At 39.7% G+C, this 27,592-nt stretch overlaps 1 protein-coding gene across 1 annotated transcript in view; it reads left to right on the top strand.

Moving 5' to 3' along the window:
• ca16b (carbonic anhydrase XVI b) overlaps window positions 1-27,592 on the top strand; it is a 150,054-nt gene that overhangs the window by 117,917 nt on the left and 4,545 nt on the right. Inside the window, exons 8-22 of the mRNA XM_007551252.2 lie at window positions 1,201-1,393; window positions 7,270-7,454; window positions 10,846-10,954; window positions 11,090-11,139; window positions 11,879-12,626; window positions 14,022-14,160; window positions 17,730-17,821; window positions 20,150-20,241; window positions 22,133-22,229; window positions 22,358-22,440; window positions 22,736-22,870; window positions 22,988-23,122; window positions 24,236-24,408; window positions 24,541-24,676; window positions 27,087-27,233. Coding sequence (XP_007551314.1) covers window positions 1,201-1,393; window positions 7,270-7,454; window positions 10,846-10,954; window positions 11,090-11,139; window positions 11,879-12,626; window positions 14,022-14,160; window positions 17,730-17,821; window positions 20,150-20,241; window positions 22,133-22,229; window positions 22,358-22,440; window positions 22,736-22,870; window positions 22,988-23,122; window positions 24,236-24,408; window positions 24,541-24,676; window positions 27,087-27,233 — 2,514 coding nt within the window. The remainder of the gene's footprint in view (window positions 1-1,200; window positions 1,394-7,269; window positions 7,455-10,845; window positions 10,955-11,089; window positions 11,140-11,878; window positions 12,627-14,021; window positions 14,161-17,729; window positions 17,822-20,149; window positions 20,242-22,132; window positions 22,230-22,357; window positions 22,441-22,735; window positions 22,871-22,987; window positions 23,123-24,235; window positions 24,409-24,540; window positions 24,677-27,086; window positions 27,234-27,592) is intronic.

Below are 27,592 nucleotides of genomic sequence, written 5' to 3' on the forward strand. Positions count from 1 at the left end.
TATATATATATATATCAGGGTTGCTTTCTAAATGCTGACAGATTTCAGACATTTTCTTGACTCAGTATGCCTTTTTTGTGTTTTCTTCACTCAGTGTTCATTGCTTATTCCTGTGTCAATAATCTTTGTTACAGTTCACTCAATTTACAGACTGTTTTGTTTATTTCTTTGTACATGAAGATTACTGCGTTTGTTACCAAAATCTGGTGTGAATTTTATTTCCATAGCCCCAACAACAACATATTTACTGAGATAATGTATTAAATACCTGTCTTACTGAAATTGTCTGTTATATATAATAATGTGTCACACTGAAGCAAGTCATCATGCAATCTTGGTTGTTTTAGTTAATCAATTTACATAATTTGTGTTCCTACAGTATCCACCCAGTGTGTGATCATGAAAAATGTTGCATTTTGCAGCAGTTGCCTGTGTGCTTTAAAACGTTTTACCTCCAGCTGTTATTGCTGTTTGTGATTTTGAGAGATAATATATGCCAAATCACGCCCTGTGCTTCCTTCTTTTTTTTTATTTTCTGCTGATCCCCTCCCTTCTACAGTGCTTTGCAGCATCTTTTATACATACAATTCCTGGGTTACCCAGCTGCATATTCTCTAGTGCATTCTGTTCCACGGAAATTTGCAGGGCTCAGTGGAATTTCTATGAACTTGCATGAGGACAAATCTTTTGTTCAAAAATGACTTCTGCTGCAAGATTATTGACCACCTCTACAATGTTTGTGACGCTCACAGATAGTCCTTTATGAACCTGTAATTCATTTCTCCAAGCACCCATAGGACACATTGATTCCACAGTATCTGTAATGTGTAGTCATTACAGCACACGGCAGGAGATCATTCTTGGCAATCAATGGCCACAAATTTGCCCCATTGAGAAGTTACAGCCCAGCAGGTAGCCAGGGTGATGATTGAAGTCTGTGCCTGCTGCTGCCTGTGGTGTAAATGTTTCTTGCAAATACTACTCTCCACTTGTGAACATTCAGCTACTGGCAAGTGACTACAAATGCAGTGCTGCATGATATATTATATTTAACACATTCATGTGAACATTGACTCACTCACACACAGCAAATGCACGCACGCACACACACACACACACACACGCGTGCACACACACACACACAGGAACAGTGGCTCTTAAATTTTCCTTGATAGCTATTCTACATTTCTCTCCATTCAGCTGGATGCTTTTTGCTCCATCTTCACTACGGAACAACAGGACCACGTCAAGTCTGTCGAGTACCTGACAAACAACTTCAGGCCGCTGCAGGACCTGAATAATAGGAAGATTTTTAAGTCGGCTGTGAAAGACGCATGGCAGAAAGATTTGACTGAGATATTAGGAAGCCCACACAGCACAGAGGCTTCCAGAGGTAAGATTTGTTTTGTCTCGAAAGCGTTTATTTATTTATTTCATATATTATCATTTTTTAGAACACTGCAAATTGTCTGTTGCATGTTTCACACTGATTTGCCTTTGCCATTATCTGCAGATGCCAGTAAAGAAATTGGCAATGTTTCCTTTGTAACAAGGAAACATACTTGTCCAGTAAACTTTATGTTTTTTGTGTCCTCCTTAATTTGTTGTTTCAGCAGCAGTTTAAAAGTTCCAATTAAATTTCATTAAAAATTAATGCAAATTTATGAGAGCTCATGGTAACATTAATAATGGGTCCCTCTGTTTTGTTTAATGAGCACTTTGATGCATTGCTCTAGAAAAGATTGGAAAAGGGAAACGGAAGGAAAAGGGCAGACGTTTTTTTTAACACTCAAACAAAGAAAAAGTTCTTCCATATAAACAAGTTAAATTTCATTTTTCAAGTAAGTTAAGAAGCACACGTAAGTCAACTGCTCACAGTTTTGGTCGTTTCAGTTTTTTGGTTCTGTGTTTAATCAGAAACAGCTAGCAAGCTGTTTCTGATTAAATAAGATTCATTTGGGATAAGTATTCCACAAAATGATTAGGCAAATCTTCTACTACCTGTTTTTACGGTAAATCCCGGACTGGCCCCCAAACATCGTCTAGCTAATAATAGCACAAACACCACAGCTAGTTTATTTTAAAGTATTTCACACAAAAATGAAAACCAAATGGAAAGGAGCTCAAATTCAGTATCAGAGGTAGTTTACAGTTTTTTTATTTTATTTTTTTTATTCAAAGCATTTGATTTACAACATGCCTAAGCTAAACGTAAAAGTTTCCTTCAGGTGGTGTTTTTGCTGTTAAATGGAAAAATGTAATGGAAAGCACAAAAAAAATCTCCTTTGTCATTTTAAGAACATTGTGTAGCTTCTCGAAATCAGATACTGAATGAAAGTAGTACATTTTTGCTAGTGCTTTTTAGCTTATAATGCCAACATTAGCATCTTAAAATTTTTGTGAATGAATTTTGTTTCACTCATATACTGTAGAAGTTGCTGGTTGAACACATTTCATCATGACTAGAAGTTGCTTTTTGGGGTACACCTGACATATAACGCATAAAAGACCATACAAAGAACCGACCACACCCGAGGCCTGATCAGAGTATTTTTGTTTGTCTTTTGTTCTTTTATGTGATCGTCTTGCTGCGCTTACTTTAGCAGAGAGTGCAGGAACTGAAGAGACTAATGAGAAAGGCTGCTGCTCCCTAAATTGGTGTTGTTGGTGTCTGGTGGGGAGAATTGATTGGGAATGCTTGTGATGAAGTTGGAGCACTCTGAAAGGGCCGATCAGCAATCATCATTAATATGTGGCATTGCTAAAATAGACCCATACAAATTAAGTTGTGAAATTGCTTTTGTGGTGTTATGTCACTGGGCAGGATGAATGTGGGCCAGCATATCTCGCATTTTCTCTTCTTCTCTTTTCTTTTTAGTTATTTTCTGCTTTGTCCGCCGAGCAGTCGTGTTTCTCTGGTCTCAGATGTAAAACTCTCTTGGCATTCTGAGGTGTAAAAGAGTCTTTTCTTTCTTTAGGAGTGCTGTCTCTTGAGGTTGCGATGAGTGGAATATTTTATGTTGTTTATATAGTAAATAGTGGCTTGTAGTTTTAAACGGTATGAGGATCATGGCCACTTTCTGAATGGATATTGAATCAAATTAACATTATGCCGTCATTGGAGGCAGCCATTCCATTCAAACATGCAGTTATTTATTTTTTTTTTTTACATTCATGTTAAAGATTTTTGTCCTATTCTTTGCAGATTTTTTATTTTATTTTTTATTTTACTCACATTATAGGGGATGGTCTTTTTAATGTCATACCACTGCATCTCAGTTTTGGTATGGACTTGGATTAGGCCACTCCTAAGCCTTCATTTTGCAAGCAATTTTTAGGACTTGTTGGTGTACTGTGGATTATTGATTTGCTGCATAGCAAAAAGTGAATTTGTGCTTAAAGTAGCAAATGTATTGCCAGACATCTCCTATAGGATTTTATAGTCAAAGGCATAATTCTCACTAGACTTTTTACTTTTTATTTATTTATTTTGCTAAATGTGAGGCAGGCAGGTCTTATGTTGTGTTTGCTAAGCAGTGGTTTCATACTTGGATCTCTCCTACTGGATGCCATTTTTGTCCAGTCTCTTTCCTATTGTCGGCTCAAGAAAATTTACCCCAACTGATACAATTGAGGCCTGCAGTGGTAAGTGGTCCATGAGCCCTTTAAGAGATTTTGTCTCTCTGACCATTCCTGAGAAACTTTCACAGCGACCTTTCTGGATTCACAATGACTTTCTCACACATTCCTGCATTTATTTACGTGTTGCTTTTGAGATATTTTACCTTATTTTATATTGTCATATAGGTTCTATTTATGTAAGTGACGAGATTCTTTTTTTTTTTTTTTAGAGGCGGGGGAAGAGTGCGGGATTTTGAATTTTTTAAGATGCTTTTTTTTTTTTTTGTTGTTCATTTAGATTATTAAGTCTGGTGATCTCAATCATTTAAGTGCGACAGAGACCCAAAACTTAAGACATTTAATTCCACATGCACAGCTAGTATGAAACAAAGACAGTCAGGAAAGATGTTATATTTTTAAGATAAACATATATTGAAAGAACCATCTTGCAAACTTATCTTAAAGAGTTCATGGAAAAATATCTACATCTTAATGTTACAAAGGCTCAAGTCTATCATGAATTAATTAAAAACTAAAGAAAATAACAAGGACATTGACCACTAATCTACAGGCGGAACCAGCATTTTCAGGTTTAAGATACACTTTGTGTATTAACATTAATCAAAAGATCAGTACTGTTTCTAAAATAGAAGGAGGCTATTTTGATGGTGTAATTCAGACTTATTTTAATCGAAGAGAATAAGTTAAGAGGGGGTGGGGGGGACAAACATGACAAACCCAAACATCCAAAGCCACAAGGACAATCTCCTTTTGATGGCAGCCAATAAGATAGCGGCTGCTTCCAGCCATGAGTTTTGGTTTAGTGTAGATCAGTGGTATGGGTTTCTTTTCCACTACAGATTTTAGAATATCCTGGAGATTCTTTACTTCGAATTTGAAACTGATTAGCAGACTTGGAAAGAAGTTATAGATTGTCGTCAAAGTCGTGAAGAACAACGCTGACTTGCAGAGTCAAAGTCAGACCACTTACTTTGTGCCACAATCAAAACAAGCATTATCACAACCGCAGTCCATTAAGGCTGATCAGGCTGTGTGACTAGCTTCGGGTCTGGCGTCTTTGATGGAGAAAACTTTTTTCTTTTGAATTTTGTCTGAGGCGTCTTAGAGAGGAGTCGTCATGGGGGACTGCTCAGCCAATTAGAAGTGGATTTTGGTGTTATGAGCTGATGTGGGAGGAAATGTTGTGACACAAATTTAGACTTCCTTAAGGTTGAGTGAAGCAGAATATCTATCGACATTAGACGAAGTTACAATGACTGATTTTTATATAAGCAAAACAGTTCAGCAGGAGCTTGGAAGCTCAGAAAAAAACAACAACTATTATTTTAAGAAACTGTGGAATTGTTTTGAGAAAGTCGATCTAACAGGTGAGCTAAAAATTCATAGACTTGATCATATGGCCCACCTGGCATCGCTGCTGTAGGCAGGACAGTAAAGACCTCCACGAAAGGTCAGAATTTAGATGTGGTCATTGCTACAATTTTTAAGTATAAAGCCTTGTTGTTTTTTTTTTGTTTTTTTTTGCAACAACATTAGATTTAGAGAAAAGTTGTTTTTGTCAAAGTAGATGCTTTTATTTTTAGCATGAGTCACTTTGTTTGTTGTTCTTTCCATCTGCTGACTGACTAAAAAAAAATTTTCTGATATAGTGGAAAATGCCAAGCCGCAATTTAAAAGACTCCAAGGTTGAGCGTCTTGCCATTAGATGCGTTGTCTTTGTTGGCTCCAAAAAGAGATTTAGGTGAAGAGAAGCAGCAAATTCTGACTTCAGAGCTTTTAAAACCAAAGCATGTTTTGTATTTTGTTTTGTATTTAAAAAAATGACTCAAACAGGCAGTTCAGACTGAAGTTGTATCTCCAGCAAGAGCTTCATATTATCATAAAACAGGTGCTGCAGTTACCGTGTTGGTGTTTATCCCTTAGATGATTTCGCTGCAAAGTTTAGAAAAATGCTAGTGTGTGTTTAAGTCAGATGTGTCCCTTTCTTCGCGTTTTCAGATAAGTTCATGTTCCCCCGCATCATTCCCGCGTCTGCTCACGGTCTGCTTTGAAACATATCGTACAGTTTTCAGAAGCGATATGCCGTGGAGCAGCATTGTTGACAAGAGTCATTTCATCCTCCTCATTGTAAATGCTGCCAGGAGAAAGATTCACGCTCTGCTCTTCTCTGCTCTGAGTGGTGTTGCAGGAGGAGATCGAAGCTTTAGAGATTATTTTTTTTGTGAGGTTAGAGTATGCATTGCATAAATTCACACATGAATGGTATGATGTCATTTGCATTTTTGTAATACTCACTCCGATAAAAGATTTGCATTTTTGGTTTCTTATGCTGACTACTTTATGCTAATCATGTTTAGCCTCAATAGATCTTCGGCAACAGTTCCTGGAATCAGAAAATGAGTGATGTCAGTGGATCAGTGAGGTTTAAAATTAATCCGTTGCTGTCGCGTTTACTGATAAATTCAAAACAAGTTGCGTGGTTTTTAATTTTTTTAATTTATTTATTTTTGTTTCCCAGACGCAGGCAACGCGGCAATATATTTTAAAATGCAAAGCGGGAGCTGATGAAAAGCTTTCCAGAGAGTTATTAATACTCTGGTGTTAATTGTAAAAAGAGAGGTGATTTTTCAGGACAGTAATGATCCAGCCTCCAAAACCATAGTGACATCTTCAGCTGCTATTAAATTATTGTTCTTGAGCTACTGAACCTGACAACGAACATCCGACAGGTTATGATGCATTTCGCACCTGTCACACCTAATCAACACCCTGAGATTTTCTTCCTCTTGTTTTTTTTTTTTTTTCTTCTCCCCTGTGTGCCTTTGACTGATTCCCTTCCCTCCCTGTCTTTCTTTCTTCTCATCTCTCACATGTCATGGTGCATAATTTGCGTCTCAGTCTCACTGTGCAAATGGGGAAAATTGTGGTGACAATTTCAATTTGGCAGAAACTCTAAGAGCACATAGTCATTTGACACCAGTTTCTGATTGCTACTGCCCTGATGTGCAGAGAGGCTTGTCCAGATTGTCCCTTGCTCATACTGATGGAGGCTCGTGTCAGTGTCCATGCTACAGCCTACACTGCCACCTTGAGGAGGAACAATGCTTGCTTTTTTTTCTTCTTCTTCTTCTTCTTCTTCTTCTTCTTCTTCTTCTTCTTCTTCTTCTTCTTCTTCATTCTTCTCACGCAAAATGCTTTGACCTATACAGAGCAACATCCAAATGAGGAAATAATCGAAAGTAGGTTTACTCTCTATGTTTGTATTAAAACTGTTGGAGCTTTTGCATTTGAAATGTATGAAATACATAACAAAGTTGGGACTTATAATGTACATTTTGGAGACTGGTTTTGACCACAGTATAGCCAATAGAAGGGTTTTGTTAATAGATTTCAAATATGTTTTTTTTTAATTATTATTATTTAGAAGTTTTTTTATTTAGAGGTTTTTCTTGTAAAATAGTCAAGCTACTCAGTCCCTTCACCAAACTCATTTTGCTAAAGTATTCATGCTAATGTTTATTTATTTATGTTTTTTTATCTCTTTGTGTTTTCTTTCCCATTCTTCTTTTTTTGGGGCTCCTTCAATGCTGACTTCTTTTCATATTTTTTCTCTTTATTCTGGACCAGTGTGTAGCAGTGCCCCAGTGAGCATGAAGATCCAACCGCTGAATGAGACGGCCTTGATGGTGAGCTGGGAACGCCCCCTGACCATCTACCACCCGCCCATCACCGGCTACATGGTCTCCTACAGCTGGGTGAAACGGGACGTAGCAGATGAAAAGACTTTTATAAAGACGGGAGACCATAGCATGGTAAGAGTTATCAGAAATCACTGAATTGTTCTCTAACTTAGTAGATTTTTTTTTTAAGAACTATCATGATTGTTTGCATTGTTGTATTTTTTTTTTTATTCCGCAATTATTTAATTGGATTTATTTCAATAATATCTATAATCATTCATTTATTATTATTTTGTTAAAGTTATTAGCACAATTTCAGGTTTTTTTTTGTTGTACTTTTTAGTTTTATTCTTACTTCTTTTATCTTATTTTTCAGTAGCTGTTGCTCGAACAGCTCTGATTTGTGTGCAGAGGCTCAGATGCATCTGTCAGGATGAGACGCTGGCCGGATCAGTGACAGTGTGTAAAGGGGGAGACAGGTTGTGATGAACTCTGCATGTGGCTGTTGCTTGATATGAGGACCCAGACGCTTCCCCTGTCACTCACCTGTCTAACAATAGAAACACGGGCCTGTCGCAGACGTTGACGCGTCACAACTGATATACGTATAATGAGCTGACAAAAGCCCTTGTGGCCTTTACCCAGATGCAATGCTTGTCCCGTCCTCTGTTGTTGTTGTTGTTGTTGTTGTTGTTGTTGTTTTGGTTTGTTTGTGTTTTTTGTTGTGGCATTAATTTACATTTTGAAGCGGACTGTGAAGTCGGGCGCTGCGTGTAGCGGGGTCAGAAAGTTAATCCAAGCCAAAGCCGTGCGAGCAAAAGCAGTCTTTGCACTTTTGTTTTACCAATGCGGACAGTCGATGAGAAGAAGAAGAAGAAGAAGAAGAAGAAAGAAAAAAAAACACATCTGCAGTGGTTTCAGAGGCAGCTCACCACAGACTTCATGTAATAACAAATGCAGAGCAAATGTAGTCTTTAAGATCTGTGATCCACTGATCACTTAACTCATCTCTGCTGCCTTAAACATTGGAATATTTCTTTAGTTCTTACTGTATCATTCCTCTAAGACATTTGCTGTGTCTACAGAAATAAATCTCCTCTCTGCTGGAAGCTGCACCTACTGGGATGTTCTTTTTCACACAATATAGCCTTCTCTCCGGTCATACATCTTTCCATTTCTGAATATCAAACACCCAGCTGTGCATTTCTTCAAGGCCTTCTGACCCCCAGCTGTCTCCTTAGTTTGCATGACTGCCTCTTTAGATATAAACAGAGCCAGGTCAAAACAAGCATCCACTAGTTCAGAATGGTGGGATCAGCTCCCTGGTGACACGGGTACCTCCAAACTGGTCATGCATTTCAAAATACACGGCTGCCGTTGCCACGGGTTGGAAGCTGGTGAGGCATCTTGCACACTTGCCCGCTTCTGCGACTCCTTTTTGGCACGGAACGCTGCACAGAGAGGTTATGATCTGAAGGAAGGCACTCCATAATCCCTTATAGTTGAAGCCGCGCAGGACCTTCATTTCCAAATGAAACACAAAATTCATTCTTTTTTTTTTCTTCTTTGCTTTCATCTTAAAAGAGAACTTTTTCCTCTGTACTCTAAATCAGATACTTATGATGTTCTCTCTGGTTCAGGAGTGGCTCAACACGTCTTATCTCTGTGTTTTTAGCAGGTTTTTCCACCCTGCACTTTTCTTCCACTCAACTTTCCATTGATATGTTTTTGATGGATCACTTTGTGAACCACAGTCTTCTTCAGCAGATACTTCTGTCAGCCAGAAAGTTTAAATCTCAGGCACGTGTCGTTAAATTGAGCAGCGACACTGCTTGCCAAATTAGAGAAATGCAGTTACGCAGTGGCTCAAGGACATCAAAGTCAATATTTTGGATTGGCTGTCATTAAGCCATGATGTCAGTCCCATGGAAAATTGGCAGGCACAGATGAAAAGGTGTGTTTGAACGAGACAGCCTTCAAAGCTGACTCAGTTACAACAGCTATGTCTGGAGGAATGGGGCAACATTTCAACAAACTAATTATCTGTTTTTCTTTTTTTTTTCTGTTAAAGGAAGAGGATCTTTTTGTAAACAAGTTTACAGGAAATCTGTTGATTAGTATCCAGATTCCAGGTTTGATGGATCCATTCGAGATTTTTCTTATACCATGTCCATGTTTTCTATTCTAAAAGGGAAAAGGTTTTGAATATTTATAGATTCTTGGTGAGAAGTGAAGGAGATGTAATTAAAAAAAAAACTAAATGTTTAAACCAGTTAATTAAACTATATAGTGAGGAGGAAAAAAAGGATTTTCCTCCCAGCTTTTTTTTTTTTTTCCCATGCTGCTCATCTTTATGCCGCACGTCTTAAAAAATGCCTAGCGGGGATCTTTAACTTAGAATCTAGTCACTAAAGCTTAGAAGTGATGGACAACTAAGTTAAAATGAATATGCAAAAAGGCTTCTTGCTGTCAAAGATGGCCTTACAAATTAAGTTAATGCTATGCTCAGCTAAAGATGGATTAATATTTATTTCCTTTCCCTCAGACTCGTGCGCCCTCAGAAGTCTGTCTCGCTCGCCAACACATCCAGAAACCTGCCACAAGAATGGCTCCGGCTGATTTTAAACATAGAAAACATTTCAGTTTAAATCTCCCTCTGCCGGTTACTCGCTACCACCGGCAATTTGCAGCAACATTTAGTGACCTTTTAGTTCTCCATCAAGCCCGCTGCGCCCCGAGGTTGTCTGGCACAATCGTCATATCTGCTCAGTCTTGGTCTTCATCCTCTGTTTTTCGAGGCCTCGTCAGACAACACGAGAAGGCAGAGTCTTCTCCATTAGAGCCGCTATACCGTGGAGAAGCTTGTGTAGGCGTGAGATATGAAGGAGAGTCAGTTCTTAAAGCTTACATTTGAAGGTTGTTTTGCGAGTTAAACAACACGGCGGTACGACTGGAGGATTTTGAGGCTGGTTTCTGACTTTAGCTATTCTTCTAAGCAGACTTTTTATTTAAGAAATCATTTCCCCCCTGCCACCCCCCAAAAATAGCTTTGATTGACAATATGTTTGTATTCTAACTTTGCTTCAAATAGATGATTAAAAGAATCATTACTGTGTGCATGCGGTGCTGTGTGGCAGTATTATATTAGTTCACTTCTCACTCAGCTGGCAGTCTCTTATTGTGCCCACTTTCATTTCCATTTCAATTTTCTGTTTTCTGTCTCTGGAAACTTAATCTGAATTATTCTACAAAAAGAAAAAAGAAAAAAAAAACGAAGTAAGAACTGGCTCTGCAACAGCATAAGCAATCACCCATCCAGTTTCTGTGGACAATTTTATTGTAACTATAGCCATCTGTGAACAATATCAAATTAGACAGAAAAATGATTGAAGCTTAGCGTAATATATTTTCACTTTAGGCGTCAGTCAGATTCCACTCTTTCAAATGTAATTTAGCTACTTCTTCTTCATAAAATAATTCTTCCGTGTTGCAGATGTGTTCTTGTTTTTTTGTCCCTTTGCAGAAAGCGGTCATTACTAACGTGTCGCCAGACCTGCTGTACCTGTTCAGGGTGCAGGCCGTGTGTCAGCTTGACCTGCGCAGCGACTTCAGCCAGACGCTGCTGTTCAGAGGTTCGCAGTTTAATCCCTGAAGTGCTTCACTCGCTCTGCTGGCTAGATTTGAACTTTCTTTAAGTCAAACACGTGTGATTTATTTATTTATTTATTTTTTTTAAAGCTTCTCAACTTTTCTTCTTTCTTTTCTAGCAAATACAACCAGGATCTTTGAAGGCTCTCGCATTGTGAAGACCGGGATGGTTAGTTTGGCCCGAAGATGCCTGTGCAAATTGATATTTATGTCAGAAGCTGGGATCTTAACACTGCCTCGATTGGCGAGAAATATTTGTACTTCCAGACTTTGTTTAATGTGCTATTGTCTCATTCATCCAGCCACTTATTCTATCTACCCATCTGTCTATCCCTCCATCCATCCATCAATTCATCCACCCATTAAACTTTCATCCATCCGTGCACCTCCATCCATCCAAACTTTTGTCCATCCGTTCATTTCAGCTAACCATCCATCCATTCTTCTCTCCATTCCTCCATCTGTTCAAATCAAATTAGAAATGTATTTTTTTTGGTCGGGCTTTTTCTTTAACTTCTATAATTTTGTCTTGCTTTATTCACATATTCTTTTTTTTTTAATTTAAAAATGTCAACATTTCTAAATTACATATTTAGTTTGTAGCATTACCTTAGATGTCATCGTCAACTAAATGTCATTTTATAATTTAAGAGTTTTACAATTCCAGACTTTTATTTGTCTTTATCTTGTTTATATACTGATACTTTACATACCTAGCTTAATGAGTGTCCACACTGTATGCAGCAATATTTGCCATTGATACGGATTGAACATTCGTATTTATACCTTTACAATAAGCCGAATAAAAGCTGGAAAACTCTGAAATTTAGTTGTGAAAAATACGAAGGAACCCTGTAAAATGTTTGTTGATGTTTAACCACATCTGTCTTTCCCCCTTTCCTACTCAGCCCACGATATCCCCGGCTTCATCTGCAGACATGGCTCCCATCAGCTCCGGCTCGTCCACCTGGACGTCCTCTGGCATCCATTTCTCCCTCGTCTCAATGGCCACAGGGATGGGCCCCTCCTCCAGCGGCAGCCAGGCCACGGTGGCATCAGTGGTGACCAGCACCTTGCTGGCAGGCCTGGGCGTCGGTGGTGGGGTGATCTCCTCCTTGCCCAGCTCTGTTTGGCCCACGCAGACTCCTCCCGCCAGCCAGAACCCGACGCATCCGTCCACCCCACCTTCGAAGCCCAGCACCGAGCAGGCGGCGAGTCAGGGTGCCGAGAGCGAGAAGCAGGCCGAGGACAAACCGGCCACGGGCGAGGGGCAGAAGAAGGAGGAAGAGAACGGCGAGAAGGAGGAAGAAGAGGAGGAAGAAGAGCCTGAAAAAAGGAAAAAGGACAAGAATTCACCTGATAATGAGGAGAAGCGGGCCAACAGCACAGTGTCCGAAGAGCCTTTAATCCCTACCCCCGCATCCACAGCCAAAGAGAAAGGAAAGGGCAAGCCGACAGCCAGAGCCGGCGCGGAGCCTGCGAGCAGCGATGATGACCGCTTGGTAAACGAGGAGAGGAGACCCACCGAAGTAAACACGCTCTCCACTCAGGAGCCACATAATGACAGCGCTGAGATGCAGATTCCTCAGAGCTCCACCGTATCTCCAAAGAATAGAAGTGACGGAAAGGGTCAATGGCCATTTTCCGTCCACACTGGTGAGCACGTCTCTTTCTTCCAAACGCATTTGAAACCCCCTTTAAACAGAGAGGGGTGAGAGCAAAAAAAATAAATAAATAAATAAAATAAAACCTCTTTGATCAAGTCTGCTTCTCTTGTAGCCAGCTTCGTTACAGGGAGACACTTTTCCAAAGCAGACTTCTGCAAACACTGCTAACATCTACGAAGGCCAATTTAGTAGAACAAATAACTTGACACAAGACAGTAAATACACTAGTTACCATCTCAGTCAAAAACAAAGCTCCAGGCTTTTGTGTCACTACAACAGAGAGGCCTGAAGGAAGAAGACGGCTGTCTGCCAGAGGGGTTCTGCCTCAAGGAATTCCTTTAAGCATATTTCAAAAGAGTTTGCTTCAAGGCAGAGCTTTTATGAAATTTTATCTTTTTTTTCCTATCACAGTGTTGGAAATGATAAGTTTCTTGAATCCCCACAATGTCAGAAAGTCGATTGCATACGAGGTTTCCTCAATACTGCGATTTGCATGAGGGTACAAAACATTACTCAGGGTGAGTTTGAAGCTAAAGAGGGGGAAAAAAAATGAGGGAAAGCAGAAGGTTGGGGTTCAAATCTTTTATTAATTAACCCCATTGTTTATTCATTTCTCAGGATGTGTGTTTATCCTCCCCGTGATGTCACAAGCATCCTGTCACTGAGTTTGTGTACATGCAGAGTTTGGACATGCTATTTATATAAACAGATAACAATAATAATTTGAGGATATTCACTTTGCTTTATTCAAGATTGTGAATTCACTCACACACAGATTTTGATCATAAAAACACAGATTGTTTTATTTTTTTGTGGCTTTGTTGTTGTAGTCTTGCAGAGACCGTTTATAAATTTTTTGTATGCTCTGTATGGCCAGAGAAAACTAAAAACTCTCCAAATAATGTCAAAGTTTAAATACTTTAAAATTTTAAAAGCTTAGTTTGCCCTAATACCAGTAATGGGGACCCCTGTTCAGTCATAATAGATTAGCACTATTATGACTGCACTATAATTATTGGACCGTCGGGCAATGTCCAATAATAATAAATAATAAAAAGTTTCTTTTTTTTATCTATGTAAAACAACATTTTTATGTTTTGTTTTTTTTTTTCTTTCTTTTTTGGGGTTTATATTATAATATATGTAGACGCTTCATCCCTCTCCTTGCCAAAGTTCTTCTAAATGCTGTTTTTCAACCAGATGTTGTGTATTTTCTAACTAGTTCAAACATCTATTCCTTATTTATGTGTACGTGTGGTGTTAAACTAAACACCACGCGGCGAGACAGCTTTGCAGCATTACCTTAGATGTCGTCATCAATAAAATGTCATCTTATAATTTAAGAGCGCTACAATGTGGCTACAAGGTTCTTATTGCTTCCTAGATCAAACCGTCTTGTCCAACGTGACGCGGACTCCTCACCCAGGAATGAGCCGGATGGTGTGGATCGTCCCCCTGGTGGTGGTGTCTGCTCTCACTCTGCTCTGCCTCGTCATGCTGCTGATCGTGATGGTCTACTGGAGGTGAGGCGCGGTTCGATAAGCATTACCTAACTGCATCGCAAGGGCCCAGTGATTCTGAGAAGAGTGTTTGTTCAAAGACGTGCACGTCAGTGATCAAGTGCTTTTACGACACTTGTCTCGATTTGATGGAAGTCTGACTGAAGCGCGCCTTCTTCGGAGGTATAAAAGACCGATCGGCCCCTCACCCACACTGCATCCACTGTCCTTTCACACAATATGCAGAGTGACAGCCCCTCATGCACTCCTGAGTTTTTTTCCAATCAGCACAGCGCAGTCTGGGCGTGTTCTTTTAAAAGGGACATGCATCAATCTTGTGGCTGAAAACACCCCACTACTGCCTTCGCCTTCCACACACACACAGCACCGTCACCCAACTGGGTGAAAGGGAAAGAGACCTGAAGGCCCCACAGCTCCAGCCCAGGTCCCAGCTGTGTCTTCATCTGCTGGGCTAATTTCCAGCCATGCCATTGGAGCTCCAGTAATTACACAGGCCAGGCCACTAGCACATGTCGGATGGTGGTTAATGAGAAACAAATAGCGCTGCGGACCACTTCCTCAGTTGTTGCCAGACATATTTACTGCTGCTACTTTGTGGAGGATTATATTTGTTTCTACTCTCTTTTCTTTTTATGGATAGAACTGCTCTGTTAGATTACTACACCAAATGTTTATAACACCTTACTGTGGCAGATAATAAAGTTGTGATATAAATAAAAGCCCAGCTATCAGCTCCAGGGAGGTGCAAAAAAAGGAAAAAAAAAAAGAAGAAGAAGCGACAGCTGGAAAGGAGGCGACTGTGGCGGATTCAGTCGGTGGATGAATTAGTGTGAGTTGTGGTATTTGAGTAGAAACGCAGGGGCAGCTTTGAGATTACAGCAGCTGTTGTTGTGACAACTCCGACAGTTCATAGACAATGGCTGCTTCCCCTGGGGAAAAGGCCATGATGGAGGATAAAATTCACACTCTCTTAACTCTTCATCTTCAGTGTAGCCTCTTGGTGATGAAGCGCAGATTAAAGCTAAAGTTACTCAGATTACAGAAACTTCTGACGTTTTTTTTTTTTGTGTGTGTGTGTGTGTGTTTTTGCACAAATGCAAAAACAATTATTTGGAAACTCTGATAAATAAGCACTTCTGTGGATAAGTCTTCACCCCCTGCAGGTTTGTTCTGAAAAGCAAAATTCCCTTGTTTGAGATTTTCAAACTATTTTTAATATTGGACAATGATAACCTGAGTAAATACAAATTGCAGTTTTCAAAGGGTTTCATTTAATAAGCACATAAAACCTAATCTAATCTAGTAATTACCCCTGAACCTAATAACTGGTTGTGCCACACTTGGTGACAACAGCTGCTATTAAGTATTCATGATAATTGGTAATTAGTTGTTTACTTCCCCTGTGAAGAAAATTTTCCAGACTTTTAAGCATTTTGAAACCCCAACAGACTGTTTAAGGGCCCAGCATCCCAATCAAATTTAAGTCTGGGCTTGGACTAGGCCAATCCTATTTCAATTTGCCTTTCTTTTGGAATTTTTAAGCAATTTGGAGGTGGACATGCTGGCACGCTTTTGTATATTTGTGCTGCCGCTATAACTCAAGTGCACTTCAGCTTAAAGTCACAAACTGATGCTTCAGAATTAGAAATACTTTATTAATCCCTTTGCGAAAAATCCTCGTTTTAGTTGGACATCCTCCCTCAGGATTTCAGGATTTTTCTGCCATAGAGCAGAATTCCTGGCTCCATCAATTACGGCCAGTCATCCGGGTCCCAAAGCAGCAATCCAGCTTTAAGACTTTTACCTTACCTGAATTTTAGAGCAGATATAACCGGAAAACATTCTGCTCCATTATAAATGAAACCGTCATTTCAAAAAATAAAAAAATGATGTATTTCCTCAGGTCTTCCTTGTCTCATATAAAAATTTGTTTGATGATGAATGCGTCACAGCAAAAACCTGAAGCAGTCTGTGAGGGGAGCCACTTTTTCACAGCACAGACACTAGGGACATGTAACAGCGTTGTCTTATTTTTAATTTAGCTCTCTTCAGTCAGTCTTAGGTTATAGACCTATCCACAGTGGAATTAATTGCTGAGGTTAGGATGCACATCTGGAAGCTTCTGGTGCTCGAGGTGCCTGTAGAAGATTCTGACATATGTCGAAACGAGAACAAATCCCAGCCCTTGTTAGCACCTCGCCGCGACTGATGCCTTTGCTGCGCGGAGGGCCTCTGTGTAATCCCAGTTCCTGCTCCGTCTAAGTCAACTCCTCAGCAGCTCTGGGAGCCAGTCAGTCAGGAGATGTTGACAATGCTGCTTAGGTAGCTGGACCACATCTGCACTCCAAGGGAGCCATTAAACGGGGAGGCAGTGACGCAAATCTGCGAAAACTCTCCTCCCCCATTTGTTTCTCCTCTTTCCCCTCCTCTTTTTTCCCCTCCATCATCTGAACACCAGGGCGCCTTTTTTTTTCTGGTGTTTTTTTGTTTCTTCTTTCCTTAACGATGACAAGCATCTGCTCCCTCCTCTACTCCAAGTCCAGGTAGGATTAACTTATGGGAAATGCTGGCAGAAAATCTTAGGACTTTTGTGAATTTATTGATATACGTTATGTGTTATATGAAACTGTGGGTCTGCACGGTGTGCAGGACTTAAATTATTCCCCTTTCACTGTTTTCAGTCTTGTTAGAATTGTAGATTTTTTTTTTCCTCTGGTCTCCTATGGTGGAGAAGGCTGCCTTGAATATTGAATATATTAACCCTAAAAATTGCCCTTTCAGAGAGCTGAAACATCAGCTGCTAAATAATGTAGGCTTTCTTAAAAGATCACGACTTATGGCAGTTTTTCATTTTGCAAACTTTTAACCTTGGATTGTTTAAGATGTTTCTTTAAAAAAAAAAAAAGTTTTGAAGGCTCTGTTTATCTGACAAATAGGATTTGGATTCCAAAATAATGCGCCTTGTGGTGGAAAACTACTATTAGTTAACATCTGCTGATCATGTTATATGAAATGCTTGTGAACTCTCTCTCACCAAAAGAACTATTTTGGTCACATGTACAAGTTTGAAAGTTGTTTCTCACAGCTGCATGAGAACCAGACTGTCTCACCCTTTTGTTTTGAATTCTTCATCCTTGGTATAAAACTCATGTGTTGTCTCTGCCTGGCAGAGCTTTTTCCATCCAGAGCTGCTTCATTATTGATTGTCCTCTGAGTTGTGCACAATTCATAAATAAACCTGACTGAGTGATTTTACCTGAACAGTGCTTGGTAATATATATATTTTTTTTCCACAACAACCTCGACGTTGATTTAATTATTGTCAAGAGTGAAATGTATATTTGAGGCTTCAGTGTACGTAGTTTAACCCATCTGCGCTGTGTGCGATCAGCCATGTCACAGCTACTCCTGGGTTTTCATTAGCACCTGTCACTGCCTTCAACATTTCTATGCTAATGTCGGCAGAGCACATCTGAGGATAGCTTCCTAATACACTTTAAAGCATCATTTGTGATGATGGTGTGGATTTACTTTGCTGTGGTTACGAGTCTTATCTCTCTGTGGCCCTGCAGGAGATTTTTCCAGACGGCTCATTTCTATGTGGAGGAGAGCAGCTCTCCACGGGTGGTGGCCAATGAGAATATCCCAATCATCCCTATACCAGGTAAGACATGTTTTTTTTTTTTTGTTTTTCCCCTTCAAAATATGGTAAAGTAATTCAAGTTTTTTTTTTTTTTTTTAGATATTTCCGAAGCAAGTATACTAGAGGAATGCCAATATAAAAATAATGGATTAAACCAAGGTGCAGAAAGGTTTCTATGCAGACTTAAAAAAAAAAGCATGGAAAGGCATAGAATTTGCTTTTGACATTATCTAACCCTGAAGACATATGGAAAATAATATATCTATACACATATATATAAAGCTTCAAAATCTGACTTTCTATAAATTAACTGCCTTATGTTAAGGCAAAACATTTCTGTTTGCAATCTAAGTGCAGCTGCTTCTCCTGTGATAACTTTTGATTACGTCTGTTTTTCTTTTCCTCATGAGTCGACTCGATATTTTGAGAAATATATATGTAGCATAAAGAATAACAGGATAAAACAATAACCGCTAGAAGACAGGTTTGAGATATCAAACTTTTTTATTGACCTAATCCAACCTGACAACTATTATCACAACAGACAACCTTGAATTGTCTTGAAATAACATAACAGTTGTCAAAGCTTGAAATGCTGATTTATTATATCTATCATATTAGAATTATGAAATCTATGTCATTATTGGCATATTGCAAAACAGCAACTATTAGCTGCTACATTCAGGCCAACAGTCTCTCAAGAAGGTAAAGTAATTAAAATGTACTTTAACACTGAGATCTCACTATTTTGAGATGATGGGAAAATAGAATCACTTAATATCACACTTGAGATCATTTTTATATCATTTTGAGAAAATGATATAATAAAAAAGTAGCCATGACACGATGAGCTCAAAACTGAGGTTATTTCTAGTTATTAGTGTGAGCAAATTGTGTCTACATAATTCATAAGAATTAAATCAGGTTTTTGACCCACTTACTGAAAACTTGCACTTATTCAAGGTTTGACTGAGGGATGAAAGCATGCTTTTATTTATTTATTTATTAATTTTCTTGTACGGGAACCGGAAAATGCCAAAAACAAAAACACACTAAACCGAAAAAAAAAAAAAAAAAAAATAGCACACATCACATTAGCCATTTAAATGTGCCTGAAAATGTTATGAGTTATTTGAAACCTTGAATCTAGAAATTCCCATTTTTGTATTAAGAATGTGTGTAATCCGCCAGCTGTAACACCTCCAGTTTTGAGAGCATGCGAAATATTCAAATAATTGTTGGTGAAATGACTAACGGTAATTTTTTATAAGCTGGTAAAAGGGAACTACACATGAGAAAAATAAGTAAGGGAGTTAGCTGTGTTCGAATCAGCTGAATGAAATCGAATGTTTCCTTTCATCTTTTAACCCATAGGGAGTGCCGTGAACTTAAGATGTCCCACGGGAGTCTTGACTCACTTTTTTTTTTTTTTAAATCCCCATCAAGCTGATAAAGGCAGACCTCTACACTGTCTCATTAACGGTTTATAAAGGGCTTCATGTATTACCTTGACACCTTCGTTTGCAGAGTTTCTGTTCATTTACATGTGAAGTGACTCTTTACGCAGCTTAATAGAAGTTGAGTGACTGGCTTTTCTTTGCACTTAATATCCCGTGCTGAGGTGCGGTGGCAGCTTGTCGATATCAGACTTTACTTTCCCAGTCTCTTAAAGCTCAGGGACATTCCAGGGCAGTGATAGCAGAGCTAGAGCACAGCTTATGCCAGCATTTACTTTGTTCTACTGATTATCCTTTGGTTTAACTCTGAATTTCTTTGCTCTGTTTGTGTACATTTATTTTATTTTCAAGTTTAACCATAAATGTCACGATCCACGAGACAAGTTCTAAATGCCGAGATCAGCCTTGAAGTCTTGACAGTTTCTCTACATCAGAGCCATTTTGATGAATGGCCAGAATAATAAATCAGAACTCACCTCTTAACGCTGCGACCAGTGAAGCACGTGAGGGCCCCACAGGCCTCAGCTGGGAGGGTGTGTTAGTTAAGACATTGGCTCGACTCAGCAGCCATGACAGCTGAGTCCCCCCGCGCTGTTCTGTGCAACGCCGGCCGGCCTCATCGCAGATCCCTCATGTGTGATTTGGCGCTGATTTGGCTCAGATGAAACAGATGCTCCCAAAACCGGACATAGGTGTTTGTGGGGTTATGCTGCCAAATGAAATGATGGTTCCTCATTAAAAAAAAAAAAAAAACTCTTACTGAGTAGTTTAACATAGCTGGTCAATTTCAATATTTGAGTAAATTAAAAGATTGATGCCTATTTTCTAAAAATCTGTTCCTGATTGTGGTAAACATGTAACGGGCTGAATGTGTTGCACGTCTCCCCTGCAGATGATATGGACGCCATTCCTGTCAAGCAGTTTGTTAAGCACGTCATGGAACTTTACAAAAGCAACATGCAAGGTTTTGCGGAGGAGTTCGAGGTAAATTTTCACACTTCATCAATGTTGCCATGGCTATTTACTTTAACCATTATTTCACACAGTAGCGTATTTACAGATGATGCAAATAGGGCCTTTTCAGATACCAAACTGGGCCTCCTAGATTTTTTCTTCACAATTTGTCACATTGCAACCTAAGAAATCAATGTATCTTATTGAGATTTTACAATGCAAGCACAGCTTTCGTTCACAAATTCTGTATTGTCAAAAAACACACCAGATCACACTCACCACCACCAAAGCCTCATCTTTATCCGGCATGATGTTTTCCTTAACGTCTCTAACATCATCAGCGGCCATCGTCTCTGCTCAACGTGAATCGATTTTTATCAGAGGACAGCATAGATGCCCATGCAAGGCGATGACGCCTGTGCCAAATGGTGTGATTGGATACCCTGGCAGGTCATCTAGCACAGCGACCACAGTGATGTAAATGGTTCGGAAAGGGCCGTTGCAACATTTTGGTGCCTCTCACTTCAATAAAATATGTCAAGAGTTGAGTGGCATTAATCCTCCGCTGACGATGAAACGGTCATCTGTTCCGTCCAGGCCTGCTTTATTTCTGTTGCAACCTGAGAACGTCCTGTTTGAATCCTCGCTTTGGTGAGGTACTGTTAATTAGTTGTTAGGTTCATCTTCTCTAGATATCAAAACATGAGCAGCATGATGAGGATCATGCTGATTCATGGATCGAATACCTGTTGTGAATTCTGTTATGGAGATTATCATATTAGGTTCACGTGTAAAAGTTGTGCTGCATTTTAGATTCATCCTGAATTTTCACCTGCTATGCCTAACTTTTTGTGAGCCGTATAAATATGTTTTATCTAAACCCTTTTGTTGTTGCTCTGGCTGTTTTTTAGGGTTGCCATCCAGCTGGAAGCTGAGCCTCTGCTCTCTTCTGAGATATTTTATTGAATAGGTTTTCTTCCAGGATTGCACTGTAATTTGCACTGCAACTTTTTAAGACTTTTCTTTTCACACTGGCTTTCTTCTTTCTTGCCTCTCTGCCATGAAAGCAATATTTATAGAGAGCAAGACAAGTAAGTTGTCCTCTTCCCACCTCAGCAGCTCCTCCAGAGTTACCACCTTCTTCTCTAACCCATCCTTCCATTTCCCAGCTGCTTTAATAGAGAGACTAAAACACACACAAATGGACTCGGTTTTCTTGTTAGCTGACAATTGGTTACACTGGTTTGGGTTTTTGTCTGACAAACTGCTGAGTACAGATTGTGTTTGTGCTATTTTTTTTTTTTTTCAAGCTCTGCAAACCAGGTTGCATGTGAACAACAGCTAGAAATTGCTGGATTCCTGTGTTTGTATGTGGAGTCACAAAATTTGACCAGATGGTCTGGAGAAAGATGGAGAGAGCGATCAGAGGGATGGAGGTTAATTAGAGAAGGCTCTTTCTGCTGGTTCTCTGGATGGGAACACATTTTTTTTTCTGTGTAACTAGGTTAAGAAAGAAGGCAAAAGCTTCGCCCCCAGAGTATTCCCTCTAATTGGGGTCAGGCGGTGTGAGGCTGGTGTGCATGGTTTCTAAATGCACCAGGATGGAGCCCTGTTTGGAAGTGACTGTATTTTGTGGGTGGGTGATCACACCACGGTGTAGTAGGGGGGAAAATAAGGAACTCTTGCTCTGCTGAAGCGTCTTTGACCATGAAGGCACTGAACTCCTGGAATCTCATTTATGTATGCAAAGCATTTGGGGGCATAATGTCGTCTTTCAAAAGAACAAGAACAGTAACGCAGCAGTCCCTGTTCTTACCAGGCAGTCTTTACAGTTTATTGGAAGCCTAGCAAGCTAATACTATTAGCTCCTCTCTTCTTGCTTAATAAAATCCATTTCTGTCTATTTTTTTCCTCTCCCCAGGAGGTCCAGCGCTCCACAGTCGACTTAAAAATCACCGCAGAACATTCCAATCATCCTGACAACAAGCACAAAAACAGATACATCAACATTGTAGCCTGTGAGTCGGCTGTGAAATCTGATTAGAACGTCTGCCGCTGTGGGATTCAACAATGTTTTTATACCAGGTTTTCATCCTCTTCATAATGAAAAATAAAAACGTCCATGCATCCTTCTTACTTTCTTCAGATGACCACAGCAGGGTGAAATTGCGAGCTTTGGCAGGAAAAGATGCCAAACATTCGGATTACATCAACGCCAACTATGTGGATGTGAGTTTTATTTATTTATTTATTTTTTTTTTAATTTCATTTCAATCATGGCTACTTTAGATTTTTTTTATTATTAATGCAGGTTTCAGTTTGGTTATGCATGAGCTGTGAAAGAATCATTGCCACTGCCGAACACCATGTGGCAGTTTTATTCAGGATGTCAAGCAAAGTGTCAGAGCTGCAAAATTGTATCCGGCTTGTATTTCTGATATCAAATCGGCCACGTATTTCTTCTAGTTCGTGGGAATAATGTATTATAAGGATTGCATCTTATCAGCAAATAATCCCATTTCAGGGCTACAACCGTCCCAGGGCTTATATCGCTGCTCAGGGTCCTCTCAAGTCGACGTTCGAGGACTTCTGGAGGATGGTGTGGGAGCAGAACACAGGAATCATTGTCATGATCACCAACCTGGTGGAAAAAGGGAGGGTAAGGTCACCCCATCCGCTCCCACGCCAGAGAGACGTCCTGGCTCTCAGACGTGCAATGCTCACGCTGCTGTTTGGCTCTCGTGTTTTTTTTTTTTTTTTTTTTTTTTTTTTCCAGAGGAAATGCGACCAGTACTGGCCAACGGAGAGCAGCGAGCAGTACGGAAACATCGTGGTGACGCTGAAGAGCACTAAAGTGCACGCCTGCTATACTCTGCGCCGGTTTCTCATAAGGAATACGAAAGTTAAAAAGGTAACTCGGTGCAGAACGAAACATGTAACCTTTCTGTCGCCAAAGATTTAAGTGTTCTTTTTTTTTTTCCTTAGAAGACTGATAGAGATGCATAAATGTCTTGAATGCAAAGGTTATCTGTTATTCAATTCATAAGAAATGGCAGTATTTCCTCTTTTATTGCTGCAATTAACTATCTATACTATTCTATTGAATTTATTTGTTAAATTGCTTTTCTGCCTTTTTAATTTTTTTTAAATTGTTCATTGAATTCTGCAGATTTTACTTTTTTAAAATGTATTCCTTTTTTAATGCATTATTTTATAAATGTATCTAAATCTATATTCAAAGGCAACTGTTTAAATTCTTTTTATTTCTCCGCGCACCCCGCCCCGCCTGCCCTCGCCTGGATTCTTTTAGCTGATGACTGCTTTGCATCTCTCTTTTACATTTCTGTATGATTTATCGCTGCTCGTCTATCCCTCAGCCTCAGAGTGCACAGATAAATACAGAAGGAAGGCTTTATCTAATTATTTCTGAAGCTTTTGTTGGCTTATTGGTTGAAGTGCTATTTATACATCTCTGCCTGTCTTACTTCTGCCAAGGAGGTGCTTTGTTCTGTTTTTGTTTGCCGAGTTGTTTAAAAGATGAGGAAACACTGTGCATGAAAATGTGACTAGCGGTGGGACACACTACATCAGGAGTGATCCATTTTTTTCATTTTTTATTTTTTTTTTACCTGAACTTTTTCTTCGAGTTCAGATTTGATCCATCTATGTTTATTTTTTGACTATTTAGTTTTGCGGACATAATCCATTCCTCCATCTATCCATTCATGCGTCATTCTATTAATTTGTTCATCCATTTGTCCTCCCATGCATTCATCTGTCTGTCCATCCGTTCAAACTGTTGTCTATTCATCCATGCATCCATTCATTACAGCTCTGAGGGCATTATTAGCAGACACAGATTGCATGAACTTTACCACCACAATGCACGATCATAATAAGCAGATTAAACTATTCCTATTGAGCTAAATATGTTAATAATAAAAATAAATATTATTATTATTATTATTATTAAACTATTCTGGCTCCATTCAGGCTGTTTAACTCGCATGTTTTCATACTTCAGGGTCAGAAGGGGAACCAGAAAGGGAAGCTTAATGAACGCATCGTGATCCAGTATCACTACACTCAGTGGCCTGACATGGGAGTACCGGAGTACACCCTCCCTGTCCTCACTTTCATCAACCGCTCCTCAGCGGCTCGTACTGCAGACATGGGTCCCGTCCTGGTGCACTGCAGGTACAGCCTCAGCGCCGAGCTCCAGGGCTGATCGAGCGATCCAGATGGGCAGTCAGACCCATTAATGATGATTTGCTTTTTCATCGCTCCCTCTGAACGTCCACTCACACCACTTTGCGCTCTGCTCTTCAGTGCAGGGGTCGGGCGCACGGGAACGTACATCGTCATCGACAGCATGCTGCAACAAATCAAGGACAAAAGCACAGCCAGTGTCCTGGATTTTCTCAAACATATACGCACACAACGCAACTACCTTGTCCAGACCGAGGTAAGGTGGCCGGACTTGTCTGGGAAGTCTGGAAAACCGGATTTCTCCCCTTTAAAGGTCAGCTGTGATTTAAGATGGGAGAGCAGTTATGAAGTTTATTCAGTTTGATACTCAGAGCTCAGGTAAAGGTCACGCTCGCTGCAATTTTCAGTGCACTGCAGAGTTCAAGCGTTTACACACTCGCCATAATACCGATGGCCGTATTACACCGGAGGAGGCCCACTCTGGCTCTTCTCGGGCTGAACGCTGCACTCCTCAAATCATGGACTCTTACAGCTTGAGCAAAATGGAAGACGGGCTGCAGGAAAAAAAAATAAATAAATAAAACAGCACACCGTAAATCCACAATATGAATTTACACTGATTGATCTGAAATTTTCTTTTAATATTTTTTTTTCTATATGTGTAGAGAAATGTAAATCTTAAAGTCTAAAAAATTTGTATTGTTTCATTTTCCTCTCCAAAAAATGTCTAGAAGGTCTTCACAACTGTCTCGTGATTCATATGAAGCCTTTTAAATATTTTATCACCCCAACTGTACAATTACCCCTTATAAATGACAATGAAGCAGTCAATAATAAAGCTGTGAAAATATATTAGCTCTTCACGTATCTCAGAGAGGATGACAGGTTCAAGTGACCAGTAATTTCAACATTAACTTCCTTTAATAGCCTTTTTAACTAAGTCCTTAATAAGTGTTTTATATAACATCCCGTAGCTGTACGGTAACTTGCCTGTTTTTTTCTTCTTGCTCGTGGTTTTTTGTTTAGTGTTTGCTTTTGTTTTGTTTGTTTTGATGCTTTGAGCAAAAAGGCCCAATAACCGACAGAGAAAAAACAAACTTTGAGTCTAGCGTACTCACCAATTCATATCTGCTTCAGTCTGATTTCTGTTGAAGTTTTGGGGGGGGGTTAGGAGTTAGTCGATGTGTACGTGGCTTTCTGGACCTCAACTTTTCTATTGGCTCTAAAAACGCAATATTTTTTTGTGCTCATTCAGCTGTTAAGGTTTTGTTCCAAAGCTTTGGTAAAGGTGCGTCCCCAGAACCCAATCCTACTAGCCGTGCGGTCTGGGATACGCACGTCTCTGGAGCTTAGACTGCGATAGAAATCAGTGAAATGAAACCGAAACAGCAATAACACCGTCTCGTTGTTTTCATAGCAGTTAAAAGCCACTCCAAACTCAGGTGCACGTCGAGTTGATTTAAAATGAACTGTGCCGATCCAAATTTGGATTACAACTTGTCATCTAAAGGGATTATTTATTGCATTTTTTCATAGCTGCTAAACTCTGAAACTGCATTGAAACCGCTTCTACTTTTCAGGCAGTTTGTAACAATCCACAGAGATTTAATTGTTAAACCCTGTAAGATCTCTCTTGTTGTAACAACACAGCAGCTTATGCAGCAGTCATCCAAACTAAAATCAATGATTAACAACCCTGAGTAGTTGTGGTTGCTTTAGTTTGTATCTTAGGCCAGAAACAGAAAGTATGTGTTCAAACTTTACTAGTTAGAATCTCCTGAAAATGCTGTAATAAAAGCGTTTCTGTATCTACAGAGACCCTTGAAAGCAAAAGTGCACGCTTTCCATTAGTTTGGTGGATTTTTTTTTGTTTTTTTTTTTCGATTGTGAAACACTGATATTCAGCACGGGTGGCTGGTTTTAGATGATGTGTTGGCAAAACAAAACAAAAAACTGAACTCTGGTCATGCAATTTAAAGTAAACACAAAATATGACTTGCACAGGAGGATAAACTGGATGAAGAAAAACGCTGGAAATATTGAACTAACGAAACATCTTCAGCCTCCTTCACATGAGAAAAATCCACCTTTAGTTCACAGTTCACCAAAAACACTCTAACTTCCTGTTTTTGGATAGATTTTCAACCTACATTTGCCCCAGAGGCAAAAAAAAAATATCATTCTAGAATCCTAGAAAGGTTCTTCAGTTTAATTGCATCTTAACATTAACCCTGACTTCATGAGGATTTATATAAAATTTAGCAAATTACTTTTTGGTCACTACAGCAAGGAGGGGGTGGGGGGGAAATAATAATTTGCATCAATAGATTTGACTTTAAATTACACAGTTCTGAAATTGTACGTTTCTGAAACCTTGTTATATTTTAATACCTGAAACTCACCTGTGTCTACGTTCTCATAAAACAACCAGCTGCCTTTTCGTTCACTGAAGTAATCATGCGGTAATTCGTCATATCTTTGGTTTGTCCACGAGTGGTTGTTACAAGTCGAGATCAAAAAGTGTTATAAAAATATATGATGATACATTAAGTTACCTAACAAACAAGGCATATATTACTTTTGACCTACGCCGTAGAAACTTACATTTAGAAACCTAAAATTAATAGAGAAAGAACCTGTTACTGAGTAACTTCCTTTCCTTTCAGGAGCAGTATGTTTTCATCCACGACGCGCTGATGGAGGCCATCCTCAGCAGAGAGACGGAGGTGCCGGCCTGGAAGCTGCACGGCTACGTCAACGGCATCCTGACGCCTAACTCGACCGGCCGCACACGGCTGGAGAAGCAATTCAGGGTGAGTGGAAGCAGCCGGCGCTGTCTCCCCATCAGCCGGATCTGAGGTGGTCCGCTGATCACAAACTTAATAGCAACACGCTCGACGGCTTTCCTGCTGCCAGACCGAAAGTGACTTTGATGTTGGCTTCATAAAGTCATGTCTGTCACCTCAGTTGCGTTACGCAAAGTTTGATGAATGTTTCATCAAGCTCTTTCAACATCAAGAGAGCAAAGAAAATAATTGCTCACATAAAGTCACTTATATCTCAGTTTCCACACTTGTCATTAAAATAGAAGCGGCGCTGTTAATTTTCGAGCGGTGTGTGTGTGTGTGTGTGTGCGCGTGTGTGTGTGTGTGTGTGAGAGACAGGGAGAGTG

This window comes from Poecilia formosa, unplaced genomic scaffold (genome assembly GCF_000485575.1).
Source record: "Poecilia formosa unplaced genomic scaffold, Poecilia_formosa-5.1.2 Scaffold2, whole genome shotgun sequence".
Classification (NCBI taxonomy): domain Eukaryota; kingdom Metazoa; phylum Chordata; class Actinopteri; order Cyprinodontiformes; family Poeciliidae; genus Poecilia; species Poecilia formosa.